Below are 22,211 nucleotides of genomic sequence, written 5' to 3'. Positions count from 1 at the left end.
AATCGTCTTCAAACCACTCTTTCAGTAAATGAAAAAGCAGAGTGCGGTCTCCAGCTGTCTCAGATTAAAGCAGGGTATGGGGGGAAATGAGAGTCAGGATTTCCCATTACTGTAAACGGGGTGTTCCGAAGAGAGGAAATTAATGGACTCATCAAAAGGCTGGTGATTTCACTTAAAATGAATTAAACTGATCCAATCTTTCCCTGTTTCAACAAAAACCTCAGGTTAGTCAGTGCCTGAGCTGCCTGAAAGCTGCCCAGGAAGGATCAGAGGGGCTCAGTGACCGTTAACCAAGGCTGGAAATCTTCCTTGTGCCTCTTCACACGGAGGCTGGAGAGATAGGGCCAGACAATGGTTCTGAGACAGGATGTGCTGGTGTCCTTTAGCCTGCCAATACCAACAGCAGGAAATAAAAGGCTGAAAACAGGGTCAGATTCACTCTGAGAAACAGCAAACTTCCATAAGATGGTGAAAACATTCTGTAACTCACAGATAGCCTAGATAAAGTGGGCCAAAGAGAAAAAAGGAAAAAGCCACCTGGTTGTGACCCTCACACAGATAGCTTAATAAGTAGGATTATTTGTGAACTCCACCGGCACACCCCAACCCTTCACACACTCGATGTACAAACAATGATGGCCAGCTCTGCCAGAGTGCAGAGGACTTAAAGTGAGTGTAGAGGAAGGAGAGGAGGAGGGAGGGGGAGGAGATGGGGGGGGGAGAAGGGCAAAGCAGGACAATCATACTAAGTTAAGAAGAAGGGAGTGAGAAACTAAAGGAAAGGAAAAGAGGTACATGGATACAACCTTGAATTCCACCCACCCAGCAAATACTGACACAGGCCTACCATGAACACAGGGCCAGGCAGGGGAGAATGTGGAATGACAATCCCCAGCACCCTGGAAATTAGAACTGATAAGACAGCCTGAGAAACCTTCCCATCAAATGCAAGGATCTGAAGGAAAGGGAACAGGACCCAACAAGGATGTTAAGTCATTCCTCTCTGGTCACAGGTTTTATGGAAACAGCATAATTGCAGAGGCCGGAGACTCTCTAAAAAGAAAAGTTACTCAATTCCCAAATGTTTCTCTAGTTTCACTTTCAGTAAGCCAGTATCCAGATAGGATTCTGATTCAGTACTGCTTATCAAGAGAAGATCTCACACACACACATAAAAAATAAGAAAACAAGTAATAAGCAAGCAAAGTTCCTGACCTTGGAAGAGGAAGTAGTCAGAGGAGTTCAAAGGGCCTTGGAGAGCTAGTCCACCCTCCCTTCACCCTTGAGCAAAGTGAAGGGCCTTTAGTTCCTGCTCATTAGAGATGGTACTGGGCTCATGTCTGGGACCCCCAGCTCGGGGCCCTGTTCTTCATACCATGAGCCCAAGCTGTGGAAAGATTTCCTAAAATGCAGACTTTCAGGAAGAGGCAGAATGAGTGGAGGGAGAAGATGCCCAAGGTGACCAGCAGTCTGGCTCCTCTCTCTGTAGGATAACTGACAAGGCCCAAAGCCAGCCCAGAAAAGATAAGAGATACACCTCCCAGCATCATCCTTACTCATTTAATCTTTTCCATTTTCAAATTAGGTTGGTCCATCTGAAGCATCCTACTTCTGAACCACCTCTCTCTCCAGTGGGTTTAAGGCCATTCCATTTCTCTGTCCCCACCTTACCAAACATAACTTGTTCTGAAAAGGGTCAGATGGGCTTGTTCACCCCAAGTATAAACTGGTGGTTCTCAAAGCATGGGCCCCAGATCACCAGCAGCAGCATGTAAGAACTTAGGAGAAATGCAAATTCTCAGTTCTCATTCCAGACCTGCTGAATCAGAAACTCTGAAGGTGGTGTCCAGCAATCTGGCTCCTCCAGGGGATTCTAATGCACGCTAAAATTCGAGACCCAGTGGAGCATATAACCTAGAAGGCTCAGCCTGCTGATTCTCTCACAAGTATGTGACTACTACCTGGCACACTTAAATGACCTCTAGAATTTCAAGCCTAGGAGCCCATATAGCTGCCACTGGATGAACGAGGAGCATCCCAACTCAGCATATCCTTCTCTTGCTTCCAAAGTTCAAGACCTTGTGCAAGAATGCGCACAGAGAACCAAGATGGCGGCATAGGTTAACGCCGGAGTTTGCTGCCTTGAACAACTACTTCAAAAGTGAAACCAAAAAACGGAAGGGACATCACCCAGAACCACAGGAACGCTGGCTGAGTGGAAGTCCTACAACTAGGAGGAAAGAGAAACGAATACGGACACTCAGAGGAGGCGCAGTGCTGAAGTCAAATTCTGAGGTGCGGAGTGCGCGGTTGGCGTTTTCAATCGGGAGGGAGTCGCAGACTCTGAGCTCCAGATCCGGGCGAGTCTTTAGGGACCCAGACTCAAACGGGAGAAGCGGGACTGTCTGGCTTCGGTCAGAGCGAGTGCAGCTTTCTCTCTGAGCTTTGCAGCGGGTGCTGGGACTCAGAGAGGCAGAGCCCCTGGGGACAGGACTGAGAGCCGCCATAACTGCTCTCTCCGGCCCACCCTGTTGATCCTGTGCGACCCGCCCCACCCAAGCCCTGCACACAGGCATTTGCCGGATAGCCTCAGGCAAACACCAGATTAGCACCTCCCTAGAGGACAGAAGTTCTCTCACTGCTGACACAGCTGATTCTCATAGCCACTTGGCCTGGAGGTCAAACCCTCCCTGGAATTAGCTACAACAATCAAGATTTAACTATAAGACTGCGAACAAAGACCACTAGGGGGTGCACCAAGGAAGCATAACAAAATGCGGAGACAAAGAAACAGGACAAAATTGTCAATGGAAGATATAGAGTTCAGAACCACACTTTTAAGGTCTCTCAAGAACTGTTTAGAAGCCGCCGATAAACTTAATGAGATCTACAAGAAAACTAATAAGACCCTCGATCTTATATTGGGGAACCAACTAGAAATTAAGCATACACGGACTGAAATAACGAATATTATACAGACTCCCGACAGCAGACCAGAGGAGCGCAAGAATCAAGTCAATGATTTGAAATGCGAGGAAGCAAAAAACACCCAACCGGAAAAGCAAAATGAAAAAAGAATCCAAAAATGCGAGGATAGTGTAAGGAGCCTCTGGGACAGCTTCAAGCGTACCAACATCAGAATTATAGGGGTGCCAGAAGATGAGAGAGAGCAAGATATTGAAAACCTATTTAAAGAAATAATGACAGAAAACTTCCCCCACCTGGTGCAAGAAATGGACTTACAGGTCCAAGAAGCGCGGAGAACCCCAAACAAAAGGAATCCAAAGAGGACCACACCAAGACACATCATAATTAAAATGCCAAGAGCAAAAGATAAAGAGAGAATCTTAAAAACAGCAAGAGAAAGAAACTCAGTTACCTACAAGGGAATACCCATACGACTGTCAGCTGATTTCTCAACAGAAACTTTGCAGGCCAGAAGGGAGTGGCAAGAAATATTCAAAGTGATGAATACCAAGAACCTACAACCAAGATTACTTTATCCAGCAAAGCTATCATTCAGAATTGAAGGTCAGATAAAGAGCTTCACAGATAAGGAAAAGCTAAAGGAGTTCATCACCACCAAACCAGGATTATATGAAATGCTGAAAGGTATCCTTTAAGAAGAGGAAGAGGAAGAAAAAGGTAAAGATACAAATTATGAACAACAAATATGCATCTATCAACAAGTGAATCTAAGAATCAAGTGAATAAATAATCTGATGAACAGAATGAACTGTTGATTATAATAGAATCAGGAACATAGAAAGGGAATGGACTGACTATTCCTGGGGGGGAAAGGGGTGTGGGAGATGCGGGAAGAGACTGGACAAAAATCGTGCACCTATGGATGAGGACAGTGGGTGGGGAGTGAGGGCGGAGGGTGGGGCGGGAACTGGGAGGAGGGGAGTTATGGGGGGGGAAAAAAGAGGAGCAAATGTAATAATCTGAACAATAAAGATTTAATAAAAAAAATAAATAAAATAAAATGTAATCAAGGTAAAAAAAAAATGCATTTAAGATCCTTAAAAAAAAAAAAAAAAAAAAAAAGAATGCGCACAAACTTTCCTTTAAACTTTGACCAGAGGCAGGAAAGCACGGGCTAAGGAAAGAACGTCCTGATGACCCTGATGGGCTTCATCTATTAAAGTGAAAAAAGTAGAACCTCTCTTCACCAGACCTTAAAAGGGATAAAGGTGGGCCAACAGGCATAGGCCTCCCCGTGACAGGAAGACTGACATGAAGCCGATCTGTCCAGATGCCATCCTGATAAATGCAGTGCTTGTTCTGCAGTAAAACTGACCCGGGCCGGACAGACACTTAGGGAGATTCCTGAATCCACCTCCATGGGGTTTCACCACAGGAACTGCAGAATATAGTAAGCCCTTTTGAGTGTCCTACTGACACTTCCTGAGGCACACTGGAGTGGCAGGTGGCTTTCCACTGGTGTGTACCAGGAAGTTGGCACTGTGGTGCAGAATTTGGCACCTCAGGTACCACCAACCACAACCTAACAGAACAGAATGAATAACTCTGCCAGTCCCCTTTCTGCTTCCCTGTTCTTTGCCCCAAACCTGCTCTGATTAGCCCTCTGCTTCTCCAGTTTATACCTTTAGGACTCTGTGGCTTCTCAGTGAAAAAGGGATGTCAGATTTCCAGGTCCCTCAATATCCTGACTATGACACCCTTGTCAGGCATGACCAGTTGTCTGTGAGAAAACAAACTTTGTAATGCTCTCCTCCCTTTCGCTTCTCACCTTCTTTATTCTCAGGAATGAGGGATTATCATATTCAGAGGTTTACTCCACAGATTTGGGCTTCAAACTCAAGATTTGGGGCTCTGTTAGAAACTTTAGTTTTTGATCTTGCATACAAAGGAGACTATTAAATATCAGCCTTCTGCCCAGAGATGGATGAAGGATTAACCAGTTAAGTGTTAACTCAATGCTTTGAGCAATTTAGAAAAGAGATACTGACTAAAAAATAGAGCATTATAATAAATCCCTTCCATTGAAATAGACTTTTATTGTTGACCTGGCAATTTTACATATCTCACTTAATCCTGTTATTCACAGTCTTAATTATTCCTGCAAAGCCAGGGTCTGCCAACTGGCAACCGAATTTCTGAATGCTGGGGAAAGGACTACAAAGCCTCTAAACTGCCTAAAAACATGGTACTGAGAACAATAGCATGGAGAACTGGTTCCTTTGCTAAAAGCCACTCTAAAGAACCTGAGACACACCTCTACTGGAAGTCACAACAGTTCTCTGCACCCCTGAGCACATCAAATCACAGGCAGTCCTCATCCCAATGTCTCCAATTACCCTGGCCTGATCCAAGATGAAGAGTCCAGGAACACATCCACATGCCCTAGATGCCAGCTGCTCCTCCCTCTTCTTCCTTCCCAGTCAATTAGGAACCTCCCACACTCTCTAGGCCTCCCTGCAGAATCTGTGACTCCAAGACCACATAGGATCCTGTGTGGTGTGTCAGACTGGCTGAAGTATAAGGAGTCCTTGTCAGACACACCTCCCACGGGCTTATTGGGCTGAGGCAGAGGATGAGGGGCCTGCCCTGAGTGTGTCTCTCCCCCACGCAACCTTAGGGAGGCTGGAAAGGCAGCCTCACCTAGCCAGTCACTTCCTGTTCCCCTGGGCAAATAAGAGCTCTACTCCATTCTTCTCATCCTCAATCTTCTCCATAAATTGTACCAAAATCAACACCTTCCTCCAGCCCTCTTTATTTCCCTGTTTGGACTAATTCAACCCTTAATTCATTAACTGGTGTTTGTTTTTCTTTAACCCTGTGATCTTTAGGACACTCCTGCACAGGGAGCTTTGGTCCTTCTCTTCCTTCCTCCTCCCTCCCCTGGAAACTCTGACAACTCGGGGAAGGCACCTGCCTCCACCAGCAGCACCTCACCCCTCTGGGTGCTTTCCCCAAACTGTACTTTTGGTGATGTTCAGCCTAATTCTCTGAAATCTTGGGCTGAGACTAGACTTTATCTTTCTTTTTTGAAATACCAGCTTTACAACTTACTCCAAAGTAGAGAAGACCACTCATTCACCCACCAGGGCAAGAAGCAAACCAGTTTGGGGGACAGAGTATATTGGGCTTCCAAAATTTCAATAGAAGTGACATGGCAAGTTTCAAAGGAAGGGAATGTCAGTGAACAGAGCAGACACTATCTAACTCTCTTTCTCTCCTCCCTCCCGACTGTGGCCCAACATGGCCACTGGTAAGGTGCCATATGAATAAAAATGATGGTAACACCACAACCCTATATGGTATGTTATCACCCCAATTTCACACATATGAAAACCGAGGGACATCACCTTTGAGAAACATGTTCAAAATTACACAACATGTTAGTGGAAGAATTAGGATTCTAACCAGCCTGTTTTGGCCCAAGAGACTACATTCCTAACCTCACTATGCCATCTTGTCTCCCCTACTCCCTGGCCCCTAATTTGCTGCTAGGTCTCAGTGTACATTTCTCTCCCTCACAGAAGTCTTCCATGTCCATCCCAATCTGAGTTAGGAGCCCCTCAGATGTGTATTCCAGTATGGCTCAATGATTCCCTGATCACAGCATGTCTCACACAGAACTGTAGCTGGTACAGTCTTGGCATTCAGCAAAAGCTCAACAAGTAACTGAATAAATCACAGTGCTAAACCATCAGCTCTGTTTCTTCCTGGTGTAGAGAACTGTTTCTGGCTCAGGTGCCCTCCTCTCACAGGCTGACCACAAAGACCAAACTACTTGTAATAGCTTCCATCAAGATCCAGGCCAGTATCTTGTCCCAGAAAGCTCTCCATGGCATATGTATCTCCTGCTGTCCTCCCTGTCCACCTTATTTCAAGACATACTGGCTAAACTAGGTAATGCCATTTATTAAAATACCAAACCAAACCTGTCCCACAGCAACCCTGGCAACCCTTGGTGGTCATTAGGAGCAAGTCTATAGGATTTGTGTATCATGATCTGCAGAACAAAGGGTTCTGCCTCAGCCCAGTTCCCGAAAGCTGCAATTCCCAGAAGTCTTTTGTTGTTGTTGTTAACCTCACCCAAGGATTTTTTTCCCATTGATTTTTTTAGAGTGTGGAAGGGAAGGAGGGAGGGGGAGAAAGGGGAAGGAGAGCAAGAGGGAGAGAGAAACATCGATTGATTGCCTCCTGTATGCACCCCAACCCAGGGCCGGGGATTGATCTGCAATCCAGGTCCGTATCCTTGATCAGGACTCAAACATGAGACCCTTCTCATGAGCAGGCTAATGCTCTAACCACTTATCAACACCAGCCAGGGCCCCATAAGTCTTAATGAGCTATCTAATCCTTTCAAATTAAAGAGAGTTAAGATTCCTGGAAATAGAATCCTATTTATAGGAAACCTCTCTGACATCTTCCCAAAAGAAAGAACTGAGACCAGGAGCTCCTGCTAATTCTATTTAAAAAATACACACAAAGCCTACTCTTCTTCCTTTAGACCCTGCTAATTCTAGGGGTAAAGGGATGGGTGGTGTCTCACAGAGGAGGTGACTATGAACTGGATCTTAAAGGATGAAGGGAATTATGGCAGAAAGGGGAGAAGGCAGGGCACCCGCCACAGGAAGAACAGGGTAAGAATAAGTTTGAAGGTGCTGATGTTCAGGAAAGGGTAAAAAAGGAGTCTTCTTAGCCTTGACATTAGGGAATAAGCTAAACGGAACTGAGAAAGGGAAGCCCAACCTTCCAAACCTTCCTCTGGCCCTCTCTAGTATCAGGATAGATTTTAGAGCCATCCTGGTTTTTACTAGTACATACATTCCTCCACATAACCTTCACTCCCCACGGGCAATAAAGGTCTACTTTTCCTCCGTCCTCATGACCTAAGAAGACCTGCACTGGGTTCAAAGATCTGCATCTAAGTTGAAAGTTAGTACACGCCATGATAAACTCTTCTGGGCAGCCTGCCAGTCCCACTCCTTTCCTCTCAGAAGAGCCCCAACACCTGCATCCTGAGGCATGAAGACAGTTTCACATGCTTCTCAACTTCCCAGACTCTTATGGGAAACCATCAATCAGAAGGGAGGCCCACAGGCGGCTGCCACTCACAGGGCTGTGGACTTGTCCTGTTCATCCTCACATACAGGACAGGCCATAATTCTGCACAATCCTGTCAGGAGTGGCCCCCTCCCTTCCCCCAGTACTTTCTCCAGGATGTGCTTGTTGAGTCCACCTGGGGTGATCATTGGTCTAGTTATAGCAAAGTATAAAGAACTTTGTCCCTGCCTTCAAGGAGCTTATGTGCAAACATGAAACCAAGAACACAGAACTAGAACCAAGCCTGAGAGACACATGAATATAAGAGAAGGCCTCAAATATCAAAGACTGAAGGTGTCTACTGTATGAGGGGTGTAAAGAAGAGATCCACACAGCCTACTGAAATCACCAGCTAAATTCACAGGCCAATAATCAGTAATCCTGAGCAACCACGGATGGTTATCAGGAGCTTTAGTGTGGCAGCTTTGGTTCAAGTCACCATAGGGTCCTCTGCATTCTGGCCTCCAAAGTAATGAGATCAACCTGGAAGCAGAAGCATCCAAGGCTTCTCCCCTGTCCATCCCACATTTCTCTGTGTTTAGCTCAGTGCTCAGTAAACACTGACAGGCAGCACCACACGCCCACTCAGTCCTTATCCATTGTGTGACAATCCCAGCAACATTCTCTTGTACCTCCTACCACTGCCAAAGTCAACAAGGCCAAACTGTCAGAACGCAAGCCAGTGATAATAAACGCACAGGTCCTGCCCTTTCCCAAGGAGACATGTGTCTACTACACGTGAAGCACTGATCATGAGGCCCTTTGTATTTAATAAAGTGTTGTTTGTTACCCACAATAAACATAGGCTACAGCAGAATTACTTTATAACCCTATTTGTAGTTGGCCATAATTTTCCTGAAACACATTTCCTCTGCTGGGTTGAAATGCCTAAAATAGTTTTGTGAATTTCAAAAGAAAAAAAGCTTTGCAAAGAAAAAATCTTAAGGGGAATCTGTTTATCTTCTCTGTACTATGTGCAGAATTTTGAATGATTAACAATTGTACTTTGAAATATTTGGCTACTGGCAAAGCTAGTAAGTCAAAGAAGTTAGACAAGGGAGAAATATCCACCTTTGAGGAAGCAAATGAATCTAGGTGGGAAAGGCTCTTAAAAGAAGGAATGCTGTCAAATATTGCTAAGAAAACTAGAAGGAGGCAAAAGACTACCAACTGGAGAAAAGAAGAGTTCTTATTTTTTAATTCTAATGTTGTATTCTTCCAGATGTGTTTAGGAATCTTTTGAAATGTAATCCTTCAATCACATCTTGGTGCTGATAAAATGAAACATGTCTTTGAAAGAACAGACCCTTAGCATTCTCAAACTTATAAGGTTTCAAAATAATTCCTAAAGTTCCTAACAAATAGCAGTTTTAAGGAACCTGGGCTCTGAAATGTCAATAAAAAGCCTCACGAAGGGCATGGCTTACTGTGAGGTTACCTAACTGACCCCCCAGCATTACTGCTCTTTTCAATTTGTCTTCATGTGTGGAATGCTAAGATGTGGCATTTGAGAATTAGAAACACGAATTATGAATAACTCATACAGAATGCAGGATGTATTGAATCAAATCCAAGAGATAACAGAAGAAACAAGGAGCATTTTCCAACCCCGAGTCTGTCTGAACTACTCAGCTGTGATGTCAGATGTACAGGCTGTACCAATTGGTGCTAGAATTTGATCTTCCAACTTGGGAATTATTCCTTTGTATGCCAGGCATTATCCTAAGTGCTTCACATATATGTACTATCTTATTCAATCCTTGCAACAATCTTATGCACTATTTTCATTCCTATTCTAGGGCAACAAAGGTAGTGAAGTCAGGATAATTATCCAAGGTAACACAGGTAGCTAGGAGTACAGGTAGTACTCAAACCCAGGCACTATGACTCCAGAGTCCATGCTTTTAATCAGGCTACATGCCTCTCTAAAAACCAAGGGATTGGGTTGGAGCATAATGACAGCTAGTTATTATACTCAGCTATACTAGTGACCTCAGTGACTCCATGAGAGCTGCAGGTGGAATTTGCCACTTTAAAGCATTTATTAATTGAATCTTATTCCACTGACAAGAGAAACCCTAGGGTTTTTTAATAGTTGTAATCTCATCCTCATCTTCCAGTGAATTCACATTTCATGCTCTAGGTTTGCTTACAGTGAGGTAGGTGAACAGGGCTCAGAGAAGTCAGCAGTCAGCACCTATCGCACTCACACCACAGGTTGTCTCTAAATGCCGCTGTTGCTCTAGGCCCCAAAGCTAAACATGAGGTGAGCCAAGGTCACTCCTGATCTCGCCACAGTCCAGGCAGCCAGCCACACCAGCACAAGCCACCTGGACTAGGAGAGTTGCTCAAACCCTCTGCAGGCTCATGCTTCTGAGTGATGAGAAGGAAGAAATCTTTCAATGGGTAAGAGGTGCTAAAAAGAGTTTATCTGCAAATCTGCCTAGAAATAAATAAAGACTGAGTGCTAACCCTAGTTTTTTTTTTATTAGCACTCTGTGTCCCTCTTTTGTAGGAAGAGTTGGGCGGGTAGGAAGGGTAGCTTCCAAGCTCTAAAGTTAGCCCAGGATAGAGGGGCACCTTTGCTTGGCAAATGGAATCTGTGTTTAATGAGGGCTATAGCCCACTCAGGTTTCAGGTTGGTGGACTCCTGGTTTCTTTTGTTTCAAAAGTTACAGTGCAACGTTTGTATCATGCGTTTGCAATGTCCTAAACATGGCACAGCAATTAGCCTGCAGAGGGTAATTTCTCAATGTCTTTTCATGACACCAGAGTGTAACAAGCCCTCTAATGATCTATCCATCCTACTACCACAATCCTCAAGTCTTTTTATAGTCACAGGTAATTACACCATGGAGAGATTACATCACTTTGTCAGCAGGGTTTGCAGCTGACAGGAAGATGCTCTGTGGATGTTTTGGGAACTACATCCTCATTTAGCAAACAATTTGCTGTGGTCCCTATTGATCCTTCCCAGTAATAGAACTGCCTTGGCAAATCTTGTGCCTAAACTGGGAACCAAACAACCAAGGGCAATGGTAAATGAGGACAGAAACAACCACAAAGGGAAACAGGGTAACTCCTACAGCCTTTATCCAGAAGAAAAAAACAGATGGTATCTTTTTTTGTCAAAATAATCTTCTGAAGGTTGGGCTGAGTGCTCCAATAGAGCAACACAAGGAATGGGTGTCAGAGGAGCCTGCAACTCAGCACAGGTAGTGTGGTTCTCAGCAGACCACAGGACAACAGAGTGACAGACTGGGCACAAATCCCAACCAGTGTCACTCCAACAACTGCCTATCTCTGAGCAAGTTATCTAACCTCTCTGTGCCTGAGTTTCTCACTTGTAAAATGGATACATGATCAGCTGGCTCAAACACACTCTGAGATCTTTAAATGGGATAACACAGAGCCTGACAAATAATTTTTTATATGCATCAGGCTCCTATCTGTCCTCTTCTCTTAGGTCAGTGTTCATTATCCCTGACTCCAGGTCCCTCAGAGATAGGGAAGTGAACCAAGGCCACCTGCCAACATCTTTCTGCCATAGTAATGTTAAGGGCCACAGCCACATCATCCCCCTGAAAGCCTAGTTCTCAACATTTTCCATCTTCAATGAACACTAAGTACCTGGTTTTCTCTCTGCCATGTAGGTATAGATGGTTGCTTTCCCTGCCACTTTAAATTTACATTAGGTGCTTATGTGATGTTTAACATGGTCTAAAGTGTCATGGCAACATTTTAAGGGGAAAAATTCATAAACTAATAAAATACTGAGTTTCTTCAGTAAATATGCTAAGGAGGGGGTGGAGTAAAATAAAAAGCTTTTTATATGGGCCAGCAAGCCAGTTGGGTTGAGACCATCCAACTATGCAAACACAGAAGACAAAGGAAATTCCAGAAATATTCCATCCTTCCTAGTCAAGTTTGACACCTTATCCCCAACCCAAAAAGTGACTTTACATCTTCAATTTTGTTTTTGAAAGACAGTAAATTATGTCATCTGCATAAAGTCTCCTGCCCAACATGACTCAACAGTAGGTCACATACCATTTCTGTTGTTGTTATTTGGGAATTACACCGCATATTTTATATGTCAAGTGCCTTCCAATTATTTTTATTAGTCTACACACCACCAAACTAGCATCCTTAAGTATCTTGTTTCTATTTTATAGAAGAGACAAAGAGTCAAGTAATTTGCCTAAGGTCATATAGCAAGTTTCTTAAGATCACAAGTGAAAGAAAGGAGTTGTGAGATCTGAGAGAGGCTGCTACATTAACTGGGATCCTAATTCTTCTCTAGCCCCCCACCCTACCCCCAAGGCAAGTTGGGTAGTATGTGCATAAATCTTATTTTTAATTCTAATCTTCCCCTGTATGATAGACCAGGTATGAAGAATAAGATATGCTTCCTTTTGCCACTCCTAAAAAGGAAACTTTCAATAATTTCTCTCATCTCTGCTAAAGGAATGACCTGGGTGGCATCTAGATCCTATGACTCTCTTATAACAATAAACCCTGAGTTATAGATAAGAGAAACCAGGATGGAAAATTGAGCCCCAAACATGATATAACTTCATTCTAGAACTCTCAAGTGCCTCTTTACACAATTCCTTTCTTCTAAACCTGAGCAAGTATGACCAAGACTAAGGAGTGACTCTGGTATTTATGACCAGAGACTATGCAGACAAATTGCCCCCCAGAATATGCCCACTTCCTATGTCCAGTGGGATTCTTACAGTCATGAATGCACAGGTACACAAACATATTCAGGGTCTACTAGAGCCCATTGGATAACAAGGCTGTGAGTTTACAAGCTCCTCATTTAAAATGCCTCTAGAATGGGTGTTCAGAGATAGCTACAGAAGAAGGTTAAGAAATGCAGGAAGAGGAAGACGGGACCTTTCCTGAACTAAATTGCTTTTCCCTAACTTCAGAGTACCTAAGAATCTTAGTTTCTTGGCAAACTTGCTTGACACGTTGCTCATGGCAGGCATGGCCATACAGGTGTACTCTGGGTTTCAGGCCAAGGATTAAGCACCTCCTTCCTCCAGAAACTACTCCAGAGAGAGAAAAAAATATTGGCAGCAACTTCGTACACTAGATCTAAGAAATGGTGAAACCCTTTCCCCTGCATGCACCCTGCTCTGTGCCAATACAGATGTTTTATGGGGATTAGAAAGACTTGGAGGGTGGATGGCAGGGGAGGAAGGATTCTTTGTAGATGGTAGCAAGGAGGGAGCAAACAACAGAGGCAACTTTCCCATTCTGGGCTAAGCCCACACTATAGACATGTATTTTTCCACACTGTAGAATAATCCCTTTATCCAGCCAGTCTAGAATCATCAGTCCCTGATCATTGATTTTGGACTTTGGATGGAAATTTTGAATGGTGTGGATTTTTGGAAAATGGGAGGGAGGATGCAGGGGGGAAGCCCATAAAAAGGAAGGTAAGGTGTGTGTGGGGGGGGGGGGGGCGGGTGGTTAACAAAGATAAGGAAACTAAGACTTCAGACACAGAAGGCAGACCCTAATACTGCCAGGTAAAAAGCCGAGACAGCTTCCCCAACAGAGTCTTGGAAGAGGATGGTCATTGTAGGTTCTGGTAAGCTCAACCATAATTGACTGAGACCCCTATTGGTGTTTGCAGATACTGAGGCAGGTTCTGTAGCATCACCCAGAGGCCTATGATACACACCCAAATATGCCCTTTCTAAAAAGGATACCAGGTCTCGAGGACCACATGAAGGGAACCTATAGGGTTTTTAGAGCACTGCTGAAGGCAACAAGGACCATATAAACCCTAAAGGGCTCACTGCTGCATTTGTAGTCCATTAAGAAGACTCTTCTACCTTATAATCTTTAACCAGAAAGTCCTTAGAATCATGAAAGTATAGACTGAGGGAACTAGACCTGACTTAAAGGTTATCCAGGTCAACTCCTTCATTTGATGCAGAAACTGAGCCACAGAATGGTTAAGTGGCTTGTCCAAAATCACAAAGTTTGTAGTGTCAATGACCAAGTCCTGCTTCACTAAATTACAATACCTTAACTCTGTACCCATTCTGAGAAAAAAACCAGAAAGACAAGAAACAAATAATAAAGAGCTAACAGCCTAGCCAGTGTGGCTCAGCAGATGAGCATCAACTTATTAACCAGGAGGTCACAGTTCAAATCCAAGTCAGGGCACATGACTGGGTTGTGGACTTGATCTGCATTAGGGGCATGCAGGAGGCTGCCGATCAATGATTCTCTCTCATCATTGATGTTTCCATCTCGCTCCCTCTCCCTTCCTCTTTGAAAGCAATCTATAATAATAAAAACATAATATGCTAATTAGACTAGACGTCCTTCCAGACGAAGCCAGGGCTGCAAGGGAAAGCCTGGGTCCGGGTGCCTGCTGGCAGCCAGAGGGAAGCCAGGGTCCCGGTTGCTGGAGGGAAGCTGGTGCCGGCAGCCATGGGGAGGAAGGCCTACTCTTGCATGAATTTCGTGCATCGAGCCTCTAGTACAGCGGTAATCAACCTGTGGGTCAAGACCCCTTTGGGAGTCGAACGACCCTTTCACAGGGGTCGCCTAAAAACATCCTGCATATCAGATATTTACATTACGATTCATAACAGTAGCAAAATTAGTTATGAAGTAGCAACGAAAATAATTTTATGGTTGGGGGTCACCACAACATGAGGAACTGTATTAAAGGGTCACGGCATTAGGAAGGTTGAGAACCACTGCTCTAGTAAAATATATATTTTTAAGAAAAGTTAACAATCAGTAATGCTTATTGCATTCTCTGAGACAATCTTCACAACCACCTTATGAAGTACATATGCCATTCTGCAGCTGAGGAAACTGAGGTTTTACGTAAGTGAAGAAGCTTGCTCAGTCACAGAGCCAGCGAGTAGTAGGGAATGGGCTATGAACATGGGCACCTGGTTCTGAGAACCTGCACCCTTACCTGCACATCATAATCTGAATCCCACACCTCTGTCTTGCCTGATAACTACAGCAGGGGAGAGGGGTGATAATGTCATCACCAGTAGATTCCTACACAACTGTCCTCCATCTGGTTCATTAGGCCCCTTGGTGCCAAACCAGCAGTACTGGCTCCCTGCTATATCACAGCACAAAAGCCCCCCACCCTGCTCTCCCTGTAACTGCTTAACAGACAGAGAATTCCCTATCCCAGCTTTTAGGAGAAACAAGAGTATTGTGTCTTTTCCCTCCCACAGACCGATGGCAGAAGGCCAGGACTCACCTGAGGCAAGTCCGTCTCCAAGAAGGGTGCTAAGGATCACCAGCGGAAGAAACACTCCATGTCCCACAGAGGCCACGGCAGACGCTGAGGTGCTCTTTGGTGCTATCCTGCCATGGCACATCTTTTATCCGTCCAAGTTATTTAAAAAAGAAAAAAATTAAAAGCCAGAAGAATTCTAAAGTCAGCCAGGTGTAGAGTCACCTATAGAAAGCAAACAAAAAATAGACATAAGTGAAGTGAAAACTTTACCCATACATTTACAAGTAGGCACTTTACTCTAAAGAAGCCATAATCATGTACAAAGCTGAAAGATTTCTAGCAACTGAATTCCTGCTTTCAGAAGAGACAAGCACATAAGTAGCTTTTCAACGCCTTCCTGGAGAAATATCAGAGCCTGCAGCAAGCTGCCATCAGCGTCAGCATCTAGGAGCCAGATCCTTACGATAGGACAAGGAGACAAGCACGGGCTCACCTGGAGATCTCTGGGTCACAGAAAGGTTTCAGAGACTGCCCTGGCTCTGCTTGGCTGCCTGCCTCGGAGGCTCCAGCACAGAGGCGGAGAGAGGCAGCAGTTGACACAGAGCTGCTATACCAGAGTGTGGCTTTGCCTTTGCCACCTGCCCTCAGAGTAAATTCAACTTAACCGAAAGAAAGAGAGAGAGAGAACACGTGTCTTAAAGGGAGAACTACACCGCCTAGAGAAGGAATGCAGCAGTGGCAGCCAAGGGCCCCTAGCTTGGCCTGCTCAACTGCCTGAGGCTGGATGAGCCCTAGGATCTGACTCTGACTTAACAGCTCAGGCAACACACCTATGACCCCAGAGGCCATACTTGTTGGCTATACCTGATAATGAGTGGGGGAGGATGGCTACAATTGTTAATTAGCCCCACCATCCATTCTAGTTCAAAGACTTCATAAAAGTAGGAATCAGTATTTAAAAAAAAAAAAAAAAAAATCAGGGTTCAAGACTTCTTTTTTTTTAATCCTCATTGGAGGATATTTTTCTCATTGATTTTTAGAAAAAGTGGGAAGGGGTAGGGGGGGAGAGGAGAGAGAGACAGAGAGAAACATCAATGGAGAGAGCCACATCAATTGGTTGCCTACTGAACACGCCCCAACGAGGGGGGGAACCTGAAACCCAGCTATGTGCCCTTAACCGGAATCAAACCTGCAATCCTTCAGTTCCCAGGCTGACAGTCTAACCAGGGGTGGGCAAACTTTTTGACTCGAGGGCCACAATGGGTTCTTAAACTGGACCGGAGGGCCGGAACAAAAGCATGGATGGAGTGTTTGTGTGAACTAATATAAATTCAAAGTAAACATCATTACATAAAAGGGTACGGTCTTTTTTTTTCTCAATAGTTTTATTCATTTCAAACTGGCCGAATCCGGCCTGCAGGCCGTAGTTTGCCCACGGCTGGTCTAACCACTGAGCCATGACAGCCAGGGCAGGGGTCAAGACTTTTAAGAAAGCTTTTCTACATGCCTTCAGGGAAGCAGTTGGATTGATGATACATTATGATATGGATCTTATATTTTACTTAACTCATTTGATTTTATTTATCCTAGTTTATAACAGGTATTTCAAAAATAAGATTACACTTCTTTTTAAATTTTAATTCCATACACACCTCCATCTCCATTAAAAAGACCTTATGTAAATAGACAGGGGGGCCTGCCATCTACAACCCTAATAAAGGATGCCCCTGAGACTGTCAGGGTTATTGTCAGACCTGACTTCAATCCATGTCTTGTAGCCTTGACTCAGTCCTATGCTCCCCTTATAAAAAGCTACTGCAGCCCTAGCCGGGTGGCTCCCTTGTTTGGAGTATCATCCTGTACATCAAAAGGCTGAGGTTCAATTCCTGGTGAAGCACATACCTAGGCTGCAGTTGGGACACATAAGGGAGACAACCAATCAATGTTTCTCACATCTATGTTTCCCTCTCACTCGCTCTTGCTCTCCCCCTTCCTCTCTAAACATATTCTCGGGTAAGGATTTTTTAAAAAAGAGTGTTACTGCAAACAGCAAACAGCAATGAGCTGTCTCAGTCCAAAGAAAAAGCATCTGTCACAGTCCTCAATGAGTAAGACCCAGGGGTCTAAGAACAGAGTTAAACACTGGGTCCTCACCCACTACCCACAAATATTTGTAACTGTAGTCATCTGTCCCCAGTTTTTACCCAGACTCCAACTTGAGCCTTTACAGTTGTAGAACAGGATGGTTCATGAGAGTTCTAGGGGTAGAGTCTGTGAGTGACCCGAAACAGTACACAAAACTGTGGGTATGTAAATGTGTGGAATATGCATACATTTATGTGGCTAAGAACCATAGAGTCAGAATGCCAGAATTCAAATATTGCTTCTATTATGGCCAAATTACTCTCTCAAGCCTTAGTGTTCTCTTCTGTAAAATAGAGACAGTAACCATAACTGTCTTCATAGGGTTGATATAAGGATTAGGATTAGACAAAGTATTTGACACAGTGCCTGAACTTTTCAAGTCCTCAGTAAACACTGCCAGCTGTTGATACCGTAATAATAAGATCTGAGCCATGGGACCTTGGAGGTTATCAGGCTTCACTTCCTCATTTGACAGATACCAAACCAAGATCCGAAGAGGTTAAAGGACATGCCTAGGGCCACCAGCCAGTTAGCAATGGGCCCTCTGGTGCTGCTGTTTTACATACAGCCACAGCAGGTGACCCTACCAGGCAGTCACCTTTCCCTTAAAGGAACAACCAGTGGATCATCAGGAATGACACCTGAGAATGACATCACAGCATGCACACAACAAATAATTCTGCAGTGAATGGACGAGGCTGGATCAGAGTGATGCTTAGATGTTCTGTGCAAGAGAGGAGGTGCTGCTAGGTTCACTGCAAAAGGATGTGTCCAATGAAAAAGACGGGGGGAAAAGGAGATACCAAATACAAGCGGATCAAAGCAATGGGAGCACAGCACTCCTGGCAGAGGCTAGAGGCAGAGGAGAGGATAAGGCGTTTAAACTGTACCCTGAAACCATGTGGAGCTTATGAGGATTAGAAACAGGGAAGTTATAACACCAGACTCATTTAGAAAGCTCACTCTGGCAGGGATTTTAGAGGACTGGGGAGAAGGAGATGCTAAGTGGTATAAATTTAGTATTTTATAATTAATGTAAAACTCCTTGGACAATCTGTGAAAACACACATAATTCTACTTCTACTTCTAGAATCTTTCCTCAGAAATCATATGTGTGCAATGACATATATGCAGGATATTCACTGCATTATTTGTACTGGCAAAAGACTGAAGGGAAACTAGTTAAATAAGCTGCCATACACTAGAATACTATGCAGTAGTTGAAAAAGAACTGGGAAGTTCAGTCTGTAGTAGTATGGAATGACTTCCAAAATTAGTATGTGAAGAAAACCATTTATATGTATGAGTGTATTTTTAAAGCACACACACACACACACACCCCCCTATATGCACTGAAAATATCTCTGGTATAATGCACAAGATAATGCACATCTCCTTAAGTGTTGTATCTTGTGCATGCATTACCTATTCAAACAGATAAAAAATAAATAAAATTAATGTAGCAAGGCTGTCCTGTAGACCACCTGTTTCCTTCCTCAACAAATTGACATTCAAATAAACCTGATTGCTCCCTCTGCCAGGAATACAGTCACTGTCAGGGCTCAGCAAAGACCATCTTCCTACTCCCTTCAGCAGAACTAACCCCCTTCTTACTCCCAAAGCGCCACTCTGATTGGACTCATCCATTCACTACAGAAATATGTGTTGTGTGTATGTGCTATGACACAAGCAGGTGTTATTCTTGATGATCCACTGGTTGTTGCCTTAAGGAAACGGTGACTACCTGGTAGGGTTACTTGCTGTGGCTGCATGTGGAGAAGCCAGTATAACTTGGGGGAAAGATGTACACTTATGAGCTCCTTTTTTATTTTGTTCTGTTTCAAAGGAACAGCTGGCTCCTTTCTTATTGCCAAGGGACCAATTCCACCACGAAGACTAAGACCTGATCAAGTGCACAACAGATGGGATGATGAAAATGGGGTTTTGCAAAAAAGAGAGAGAAAGAGAGAAAAGATGAATGGAGGGCAGTCAATGGAGTATTTTTATATGCAAGTCTGAGCCAAGGGTCAGTGCTTCAGAAATAATACAGAGAAAAACGAATCCCCACAACAGGAGAATCCAGCTACTGTGGAGAAAGGGTCACAACATACATCTAATAATTTAAAGAAAGAATCTGTTTTGAACACAGGAAGGAAGGGAGGGAGGAAGGAGAGGCCAGGAGGGAGGGAGGCAAGGCAGGCAGGCAGCAGGCAGTCCTGTCCTTGAATTGTGGCTTTACACCAAATCAAAAGAAAAACACTTCACAACAAATTAAGGCTAAGTATTCATTATCCCTAGAGAAACACATAGGCAAAAACTTAAGAAAAATAAGAGAATACATTTTACTTCAGTATTCCTTTGGCATGTTAGTGACCACTTCCCCTAATTAAAAAAAAAAAGTATAATTAAGTAGAAACAGAAAATAGAATAGTGGTTATCAGGAGGGTGAAATAGGAAGTTATATTGTTTAAAGGGTACAGAATTTCAGTTTTGCAAGATGAAAAGAGTTATGAAAATGGATGGTGGTGATAGTCGCACATTATTACTGTACTTATACCACTGAACTAGACACTTAAAAATGACTGACGGTCAATTTTACTTTATATATATTTTACCAGTTTAAAAAAAAGGGAAAAAATTAGGATTAATGAGGGACCTGGAACTCAGCTTCATTTTCAAAGTCTGCACTCACCCACCCTAACAAGGCATATAACATCTAAACTTAAGAGGTGAGAAGAGAGAGGAGGGTCTGGGGCTACAGTTAATCCCACCTCTGCCACCAACTAGATGGCTGGTCATATCTCTGGCTTCCATTTCCACATCTCAAAAAGGGTCGAAGTTCTCTCTCAGCCACAGAATTCTACATGGCACCCAAAATTCTCTTTATAGAAGCCATCTCTTCCTCCAACAGCCAGTTTTTCCCTCCAAAACAAAGGGTGAGGAGTCATGGGAAATCTGCATTCACCCTTATTTTCTTTCTTGGAACTAGAGCTGCTGTCCCAATAGAATGTGGCAAAGGGAGACCCCATGAGACTGTCAGCCCCTCAAGGGCAGGGTCTGGCTTTTCCCAGCTCTATGAACCCAGGACATCAAAACCTAGGTGACTGTGCTCTGCTGAATGTGATGTCATTAACACTCATTTCCTGTCCACAATGACCCTCCAAGAGGAAGAACACTGCCCTTAAGCCACAGCCCTGATCTTGGGGAAGCCACTTACCTAATTTCTGCCTATGTTTTCTCATCTGTAAATTGGGGCTGTTGCTTGCTTTGAGTATCTCTCTGGTCTCTAGTGAGGCTCCAAGAGACACAATATGAGGGACTACTCTATAAACTGAAAAAGACTCAGATCTATTACAGGCTTAGTCCAGAAGCCATAATAGCAAAGGGCTGAGAAACTTCTCATAAAATGATGATGACTAACAGGGTAGGTTTATAGTGTTAAAGAGAACGTGGAACACAAACCCAAAGTTCACATTGTTTGCTTGCTTGTTATTGCCATAGATGCTTCCAGATTAACTAAAGAGCCTGCTAAGATTAAAGGTGTCCTGGAAGTCATCTTCAAAAATGGCTCACAGCCTGGGGAGGCAGCAGCAGTAGGTGGGGCCAGCAATGAAGCAGCAAGGACACCCTGTCCCCCAGACACCCTGGGGCCTAGATTTCCTAAGGCCATGTGCCTGGTTCTCTACCCTGCAGAGAATGTCATAGCTCTGCTAGAGGGACATGGTTGAGTCACACTCTACTGAGCTTTCCTCTGTAAAGGCAAATGGTCCAGACTGTCAAGTTTGGCTCCCAGATCCTACAGTTCTGTGAGATCAGCCTAGGATAAATTAGTTCCTAAACCTAGGCCCGTTTCTCCATTAGTTAGGAGAGGGGATTGGGTCAGTAAAGCCAATATAAATCATTTTCTTATCTCAAACTAGTCCAGAAAGGGGACGGTGGTGGTAGAGAGTCTAAAACAAGGAAGTTTATTACTTTGCTTACTCATCTTCCCTGACCTTATACTTCCATGTGATGGGGAATACAACGAATAGTTCATGAAGTGTGAACAGAATTTAACAAGTTGATTACATTTCAGAGTATAAGGGTAAGAAGTCCTAACTCTGTGACGTCTAAAGTTCTCTAAAGAAGTGTAATAAGGAGAAGTGACCAACATGCTAAAGAGGCCTTCCCCTTACCTCTCCTTTTCTTCCCTTCAATGTTTCCCCTCTTCACTCCCGCCAACCCTAAAATGGCTGGGCCACAGCAGCAAAAGATATCTAAACGTTGATCAAATCCTAATGCCTCCCATTCCCCCCCCCCCCCAAATGATAAAATTAAGTTATTTTTAGATGTCTTTAGTTTATTTTCCCTCCTGTGGGATAAATGTCTCCTTCCAATCTTGCTCATCTCTATCTTTTCCCTTCTTTTGTGCCACTGAGTGCTTCAATAGGCACAGAGTCTTCTGTTGGACTTTGAGATCAGTGAGAGCCAGAATGGTTACTTTAGCCATTACCTTTTAATCTCCAGTTCCAAAGCCTACAGACACAAACATCAAGCTATTATTAAAACTCACTTCCTACAAATAACTCTTGGCTTTCCCCTAAGTCATCTAAAACATGGTAAAGCCAGGTGTTATAGAGGTTTTCTTGAATTGCTCTGATTTTTCTTGCTCCCAGACAACTGCTCATCACATCCTCTGGGTCGTCACACTTACCCCCTACCCTATTCCTCAGGCTTTAGATAGCAGGAACACCAGCAGACATACCCT

The 22,211-nt window shown here is 43.9% G+C and overlaps 1 protein-coding gene across 5 annotated transcripts in view; it reads right to left on the bottom strand.

Moving 5' to 3' along the window:
* Positions 1-22,211, bottom strand: part of SUSD6 (sushi domain containing 6) — a 103,324-nt gene that overhangs the window by 39,748 nt on the left and 41,365 nt on the right. For 4 of the 5 annotated variants that reach the window (XM_036311188.1, XM_036311219.1, XM_036311211.1 and 1 more), the window contains exon 2: positions 15,341-15,541. In XM_036311188.1, the coding sequence (XP_036167081.1) occupies positions 15,341-15,461 (121 nt within the window). In that variant the 5' untranslated portion in view covers positions 15,462-15,541. Of the gene's footprint in view, positions 1-15,340; positions 15,542-15,812; positions 15,836-22,211 lie in introns of those variants that run through there. The other variant, XM_036311197.1, reaches the window with a different exon arrangement.

This window comes from Myotis myotis, unplaced genomic scaffold (assembly GCF_014108235.1).
Source record: "Myotis myotis isolate mMyoMyo1 unplaced genomic scaffold, mMyoMyo1.p scaffold_m19_p_1, whole genome shotgun sequence".
NCBI classification, from domain to species: domain Eukaryota; kingdom Metazoa; phylum Chordata; class Mammalia; order Chiroptera; family Vespertilionidae; genus Myotis; species Myotis myotis.
Note: the sequence above shows the minus strand (reverse complement) of the source record. Positions and strands in the feature narration are given on the sequence as shown.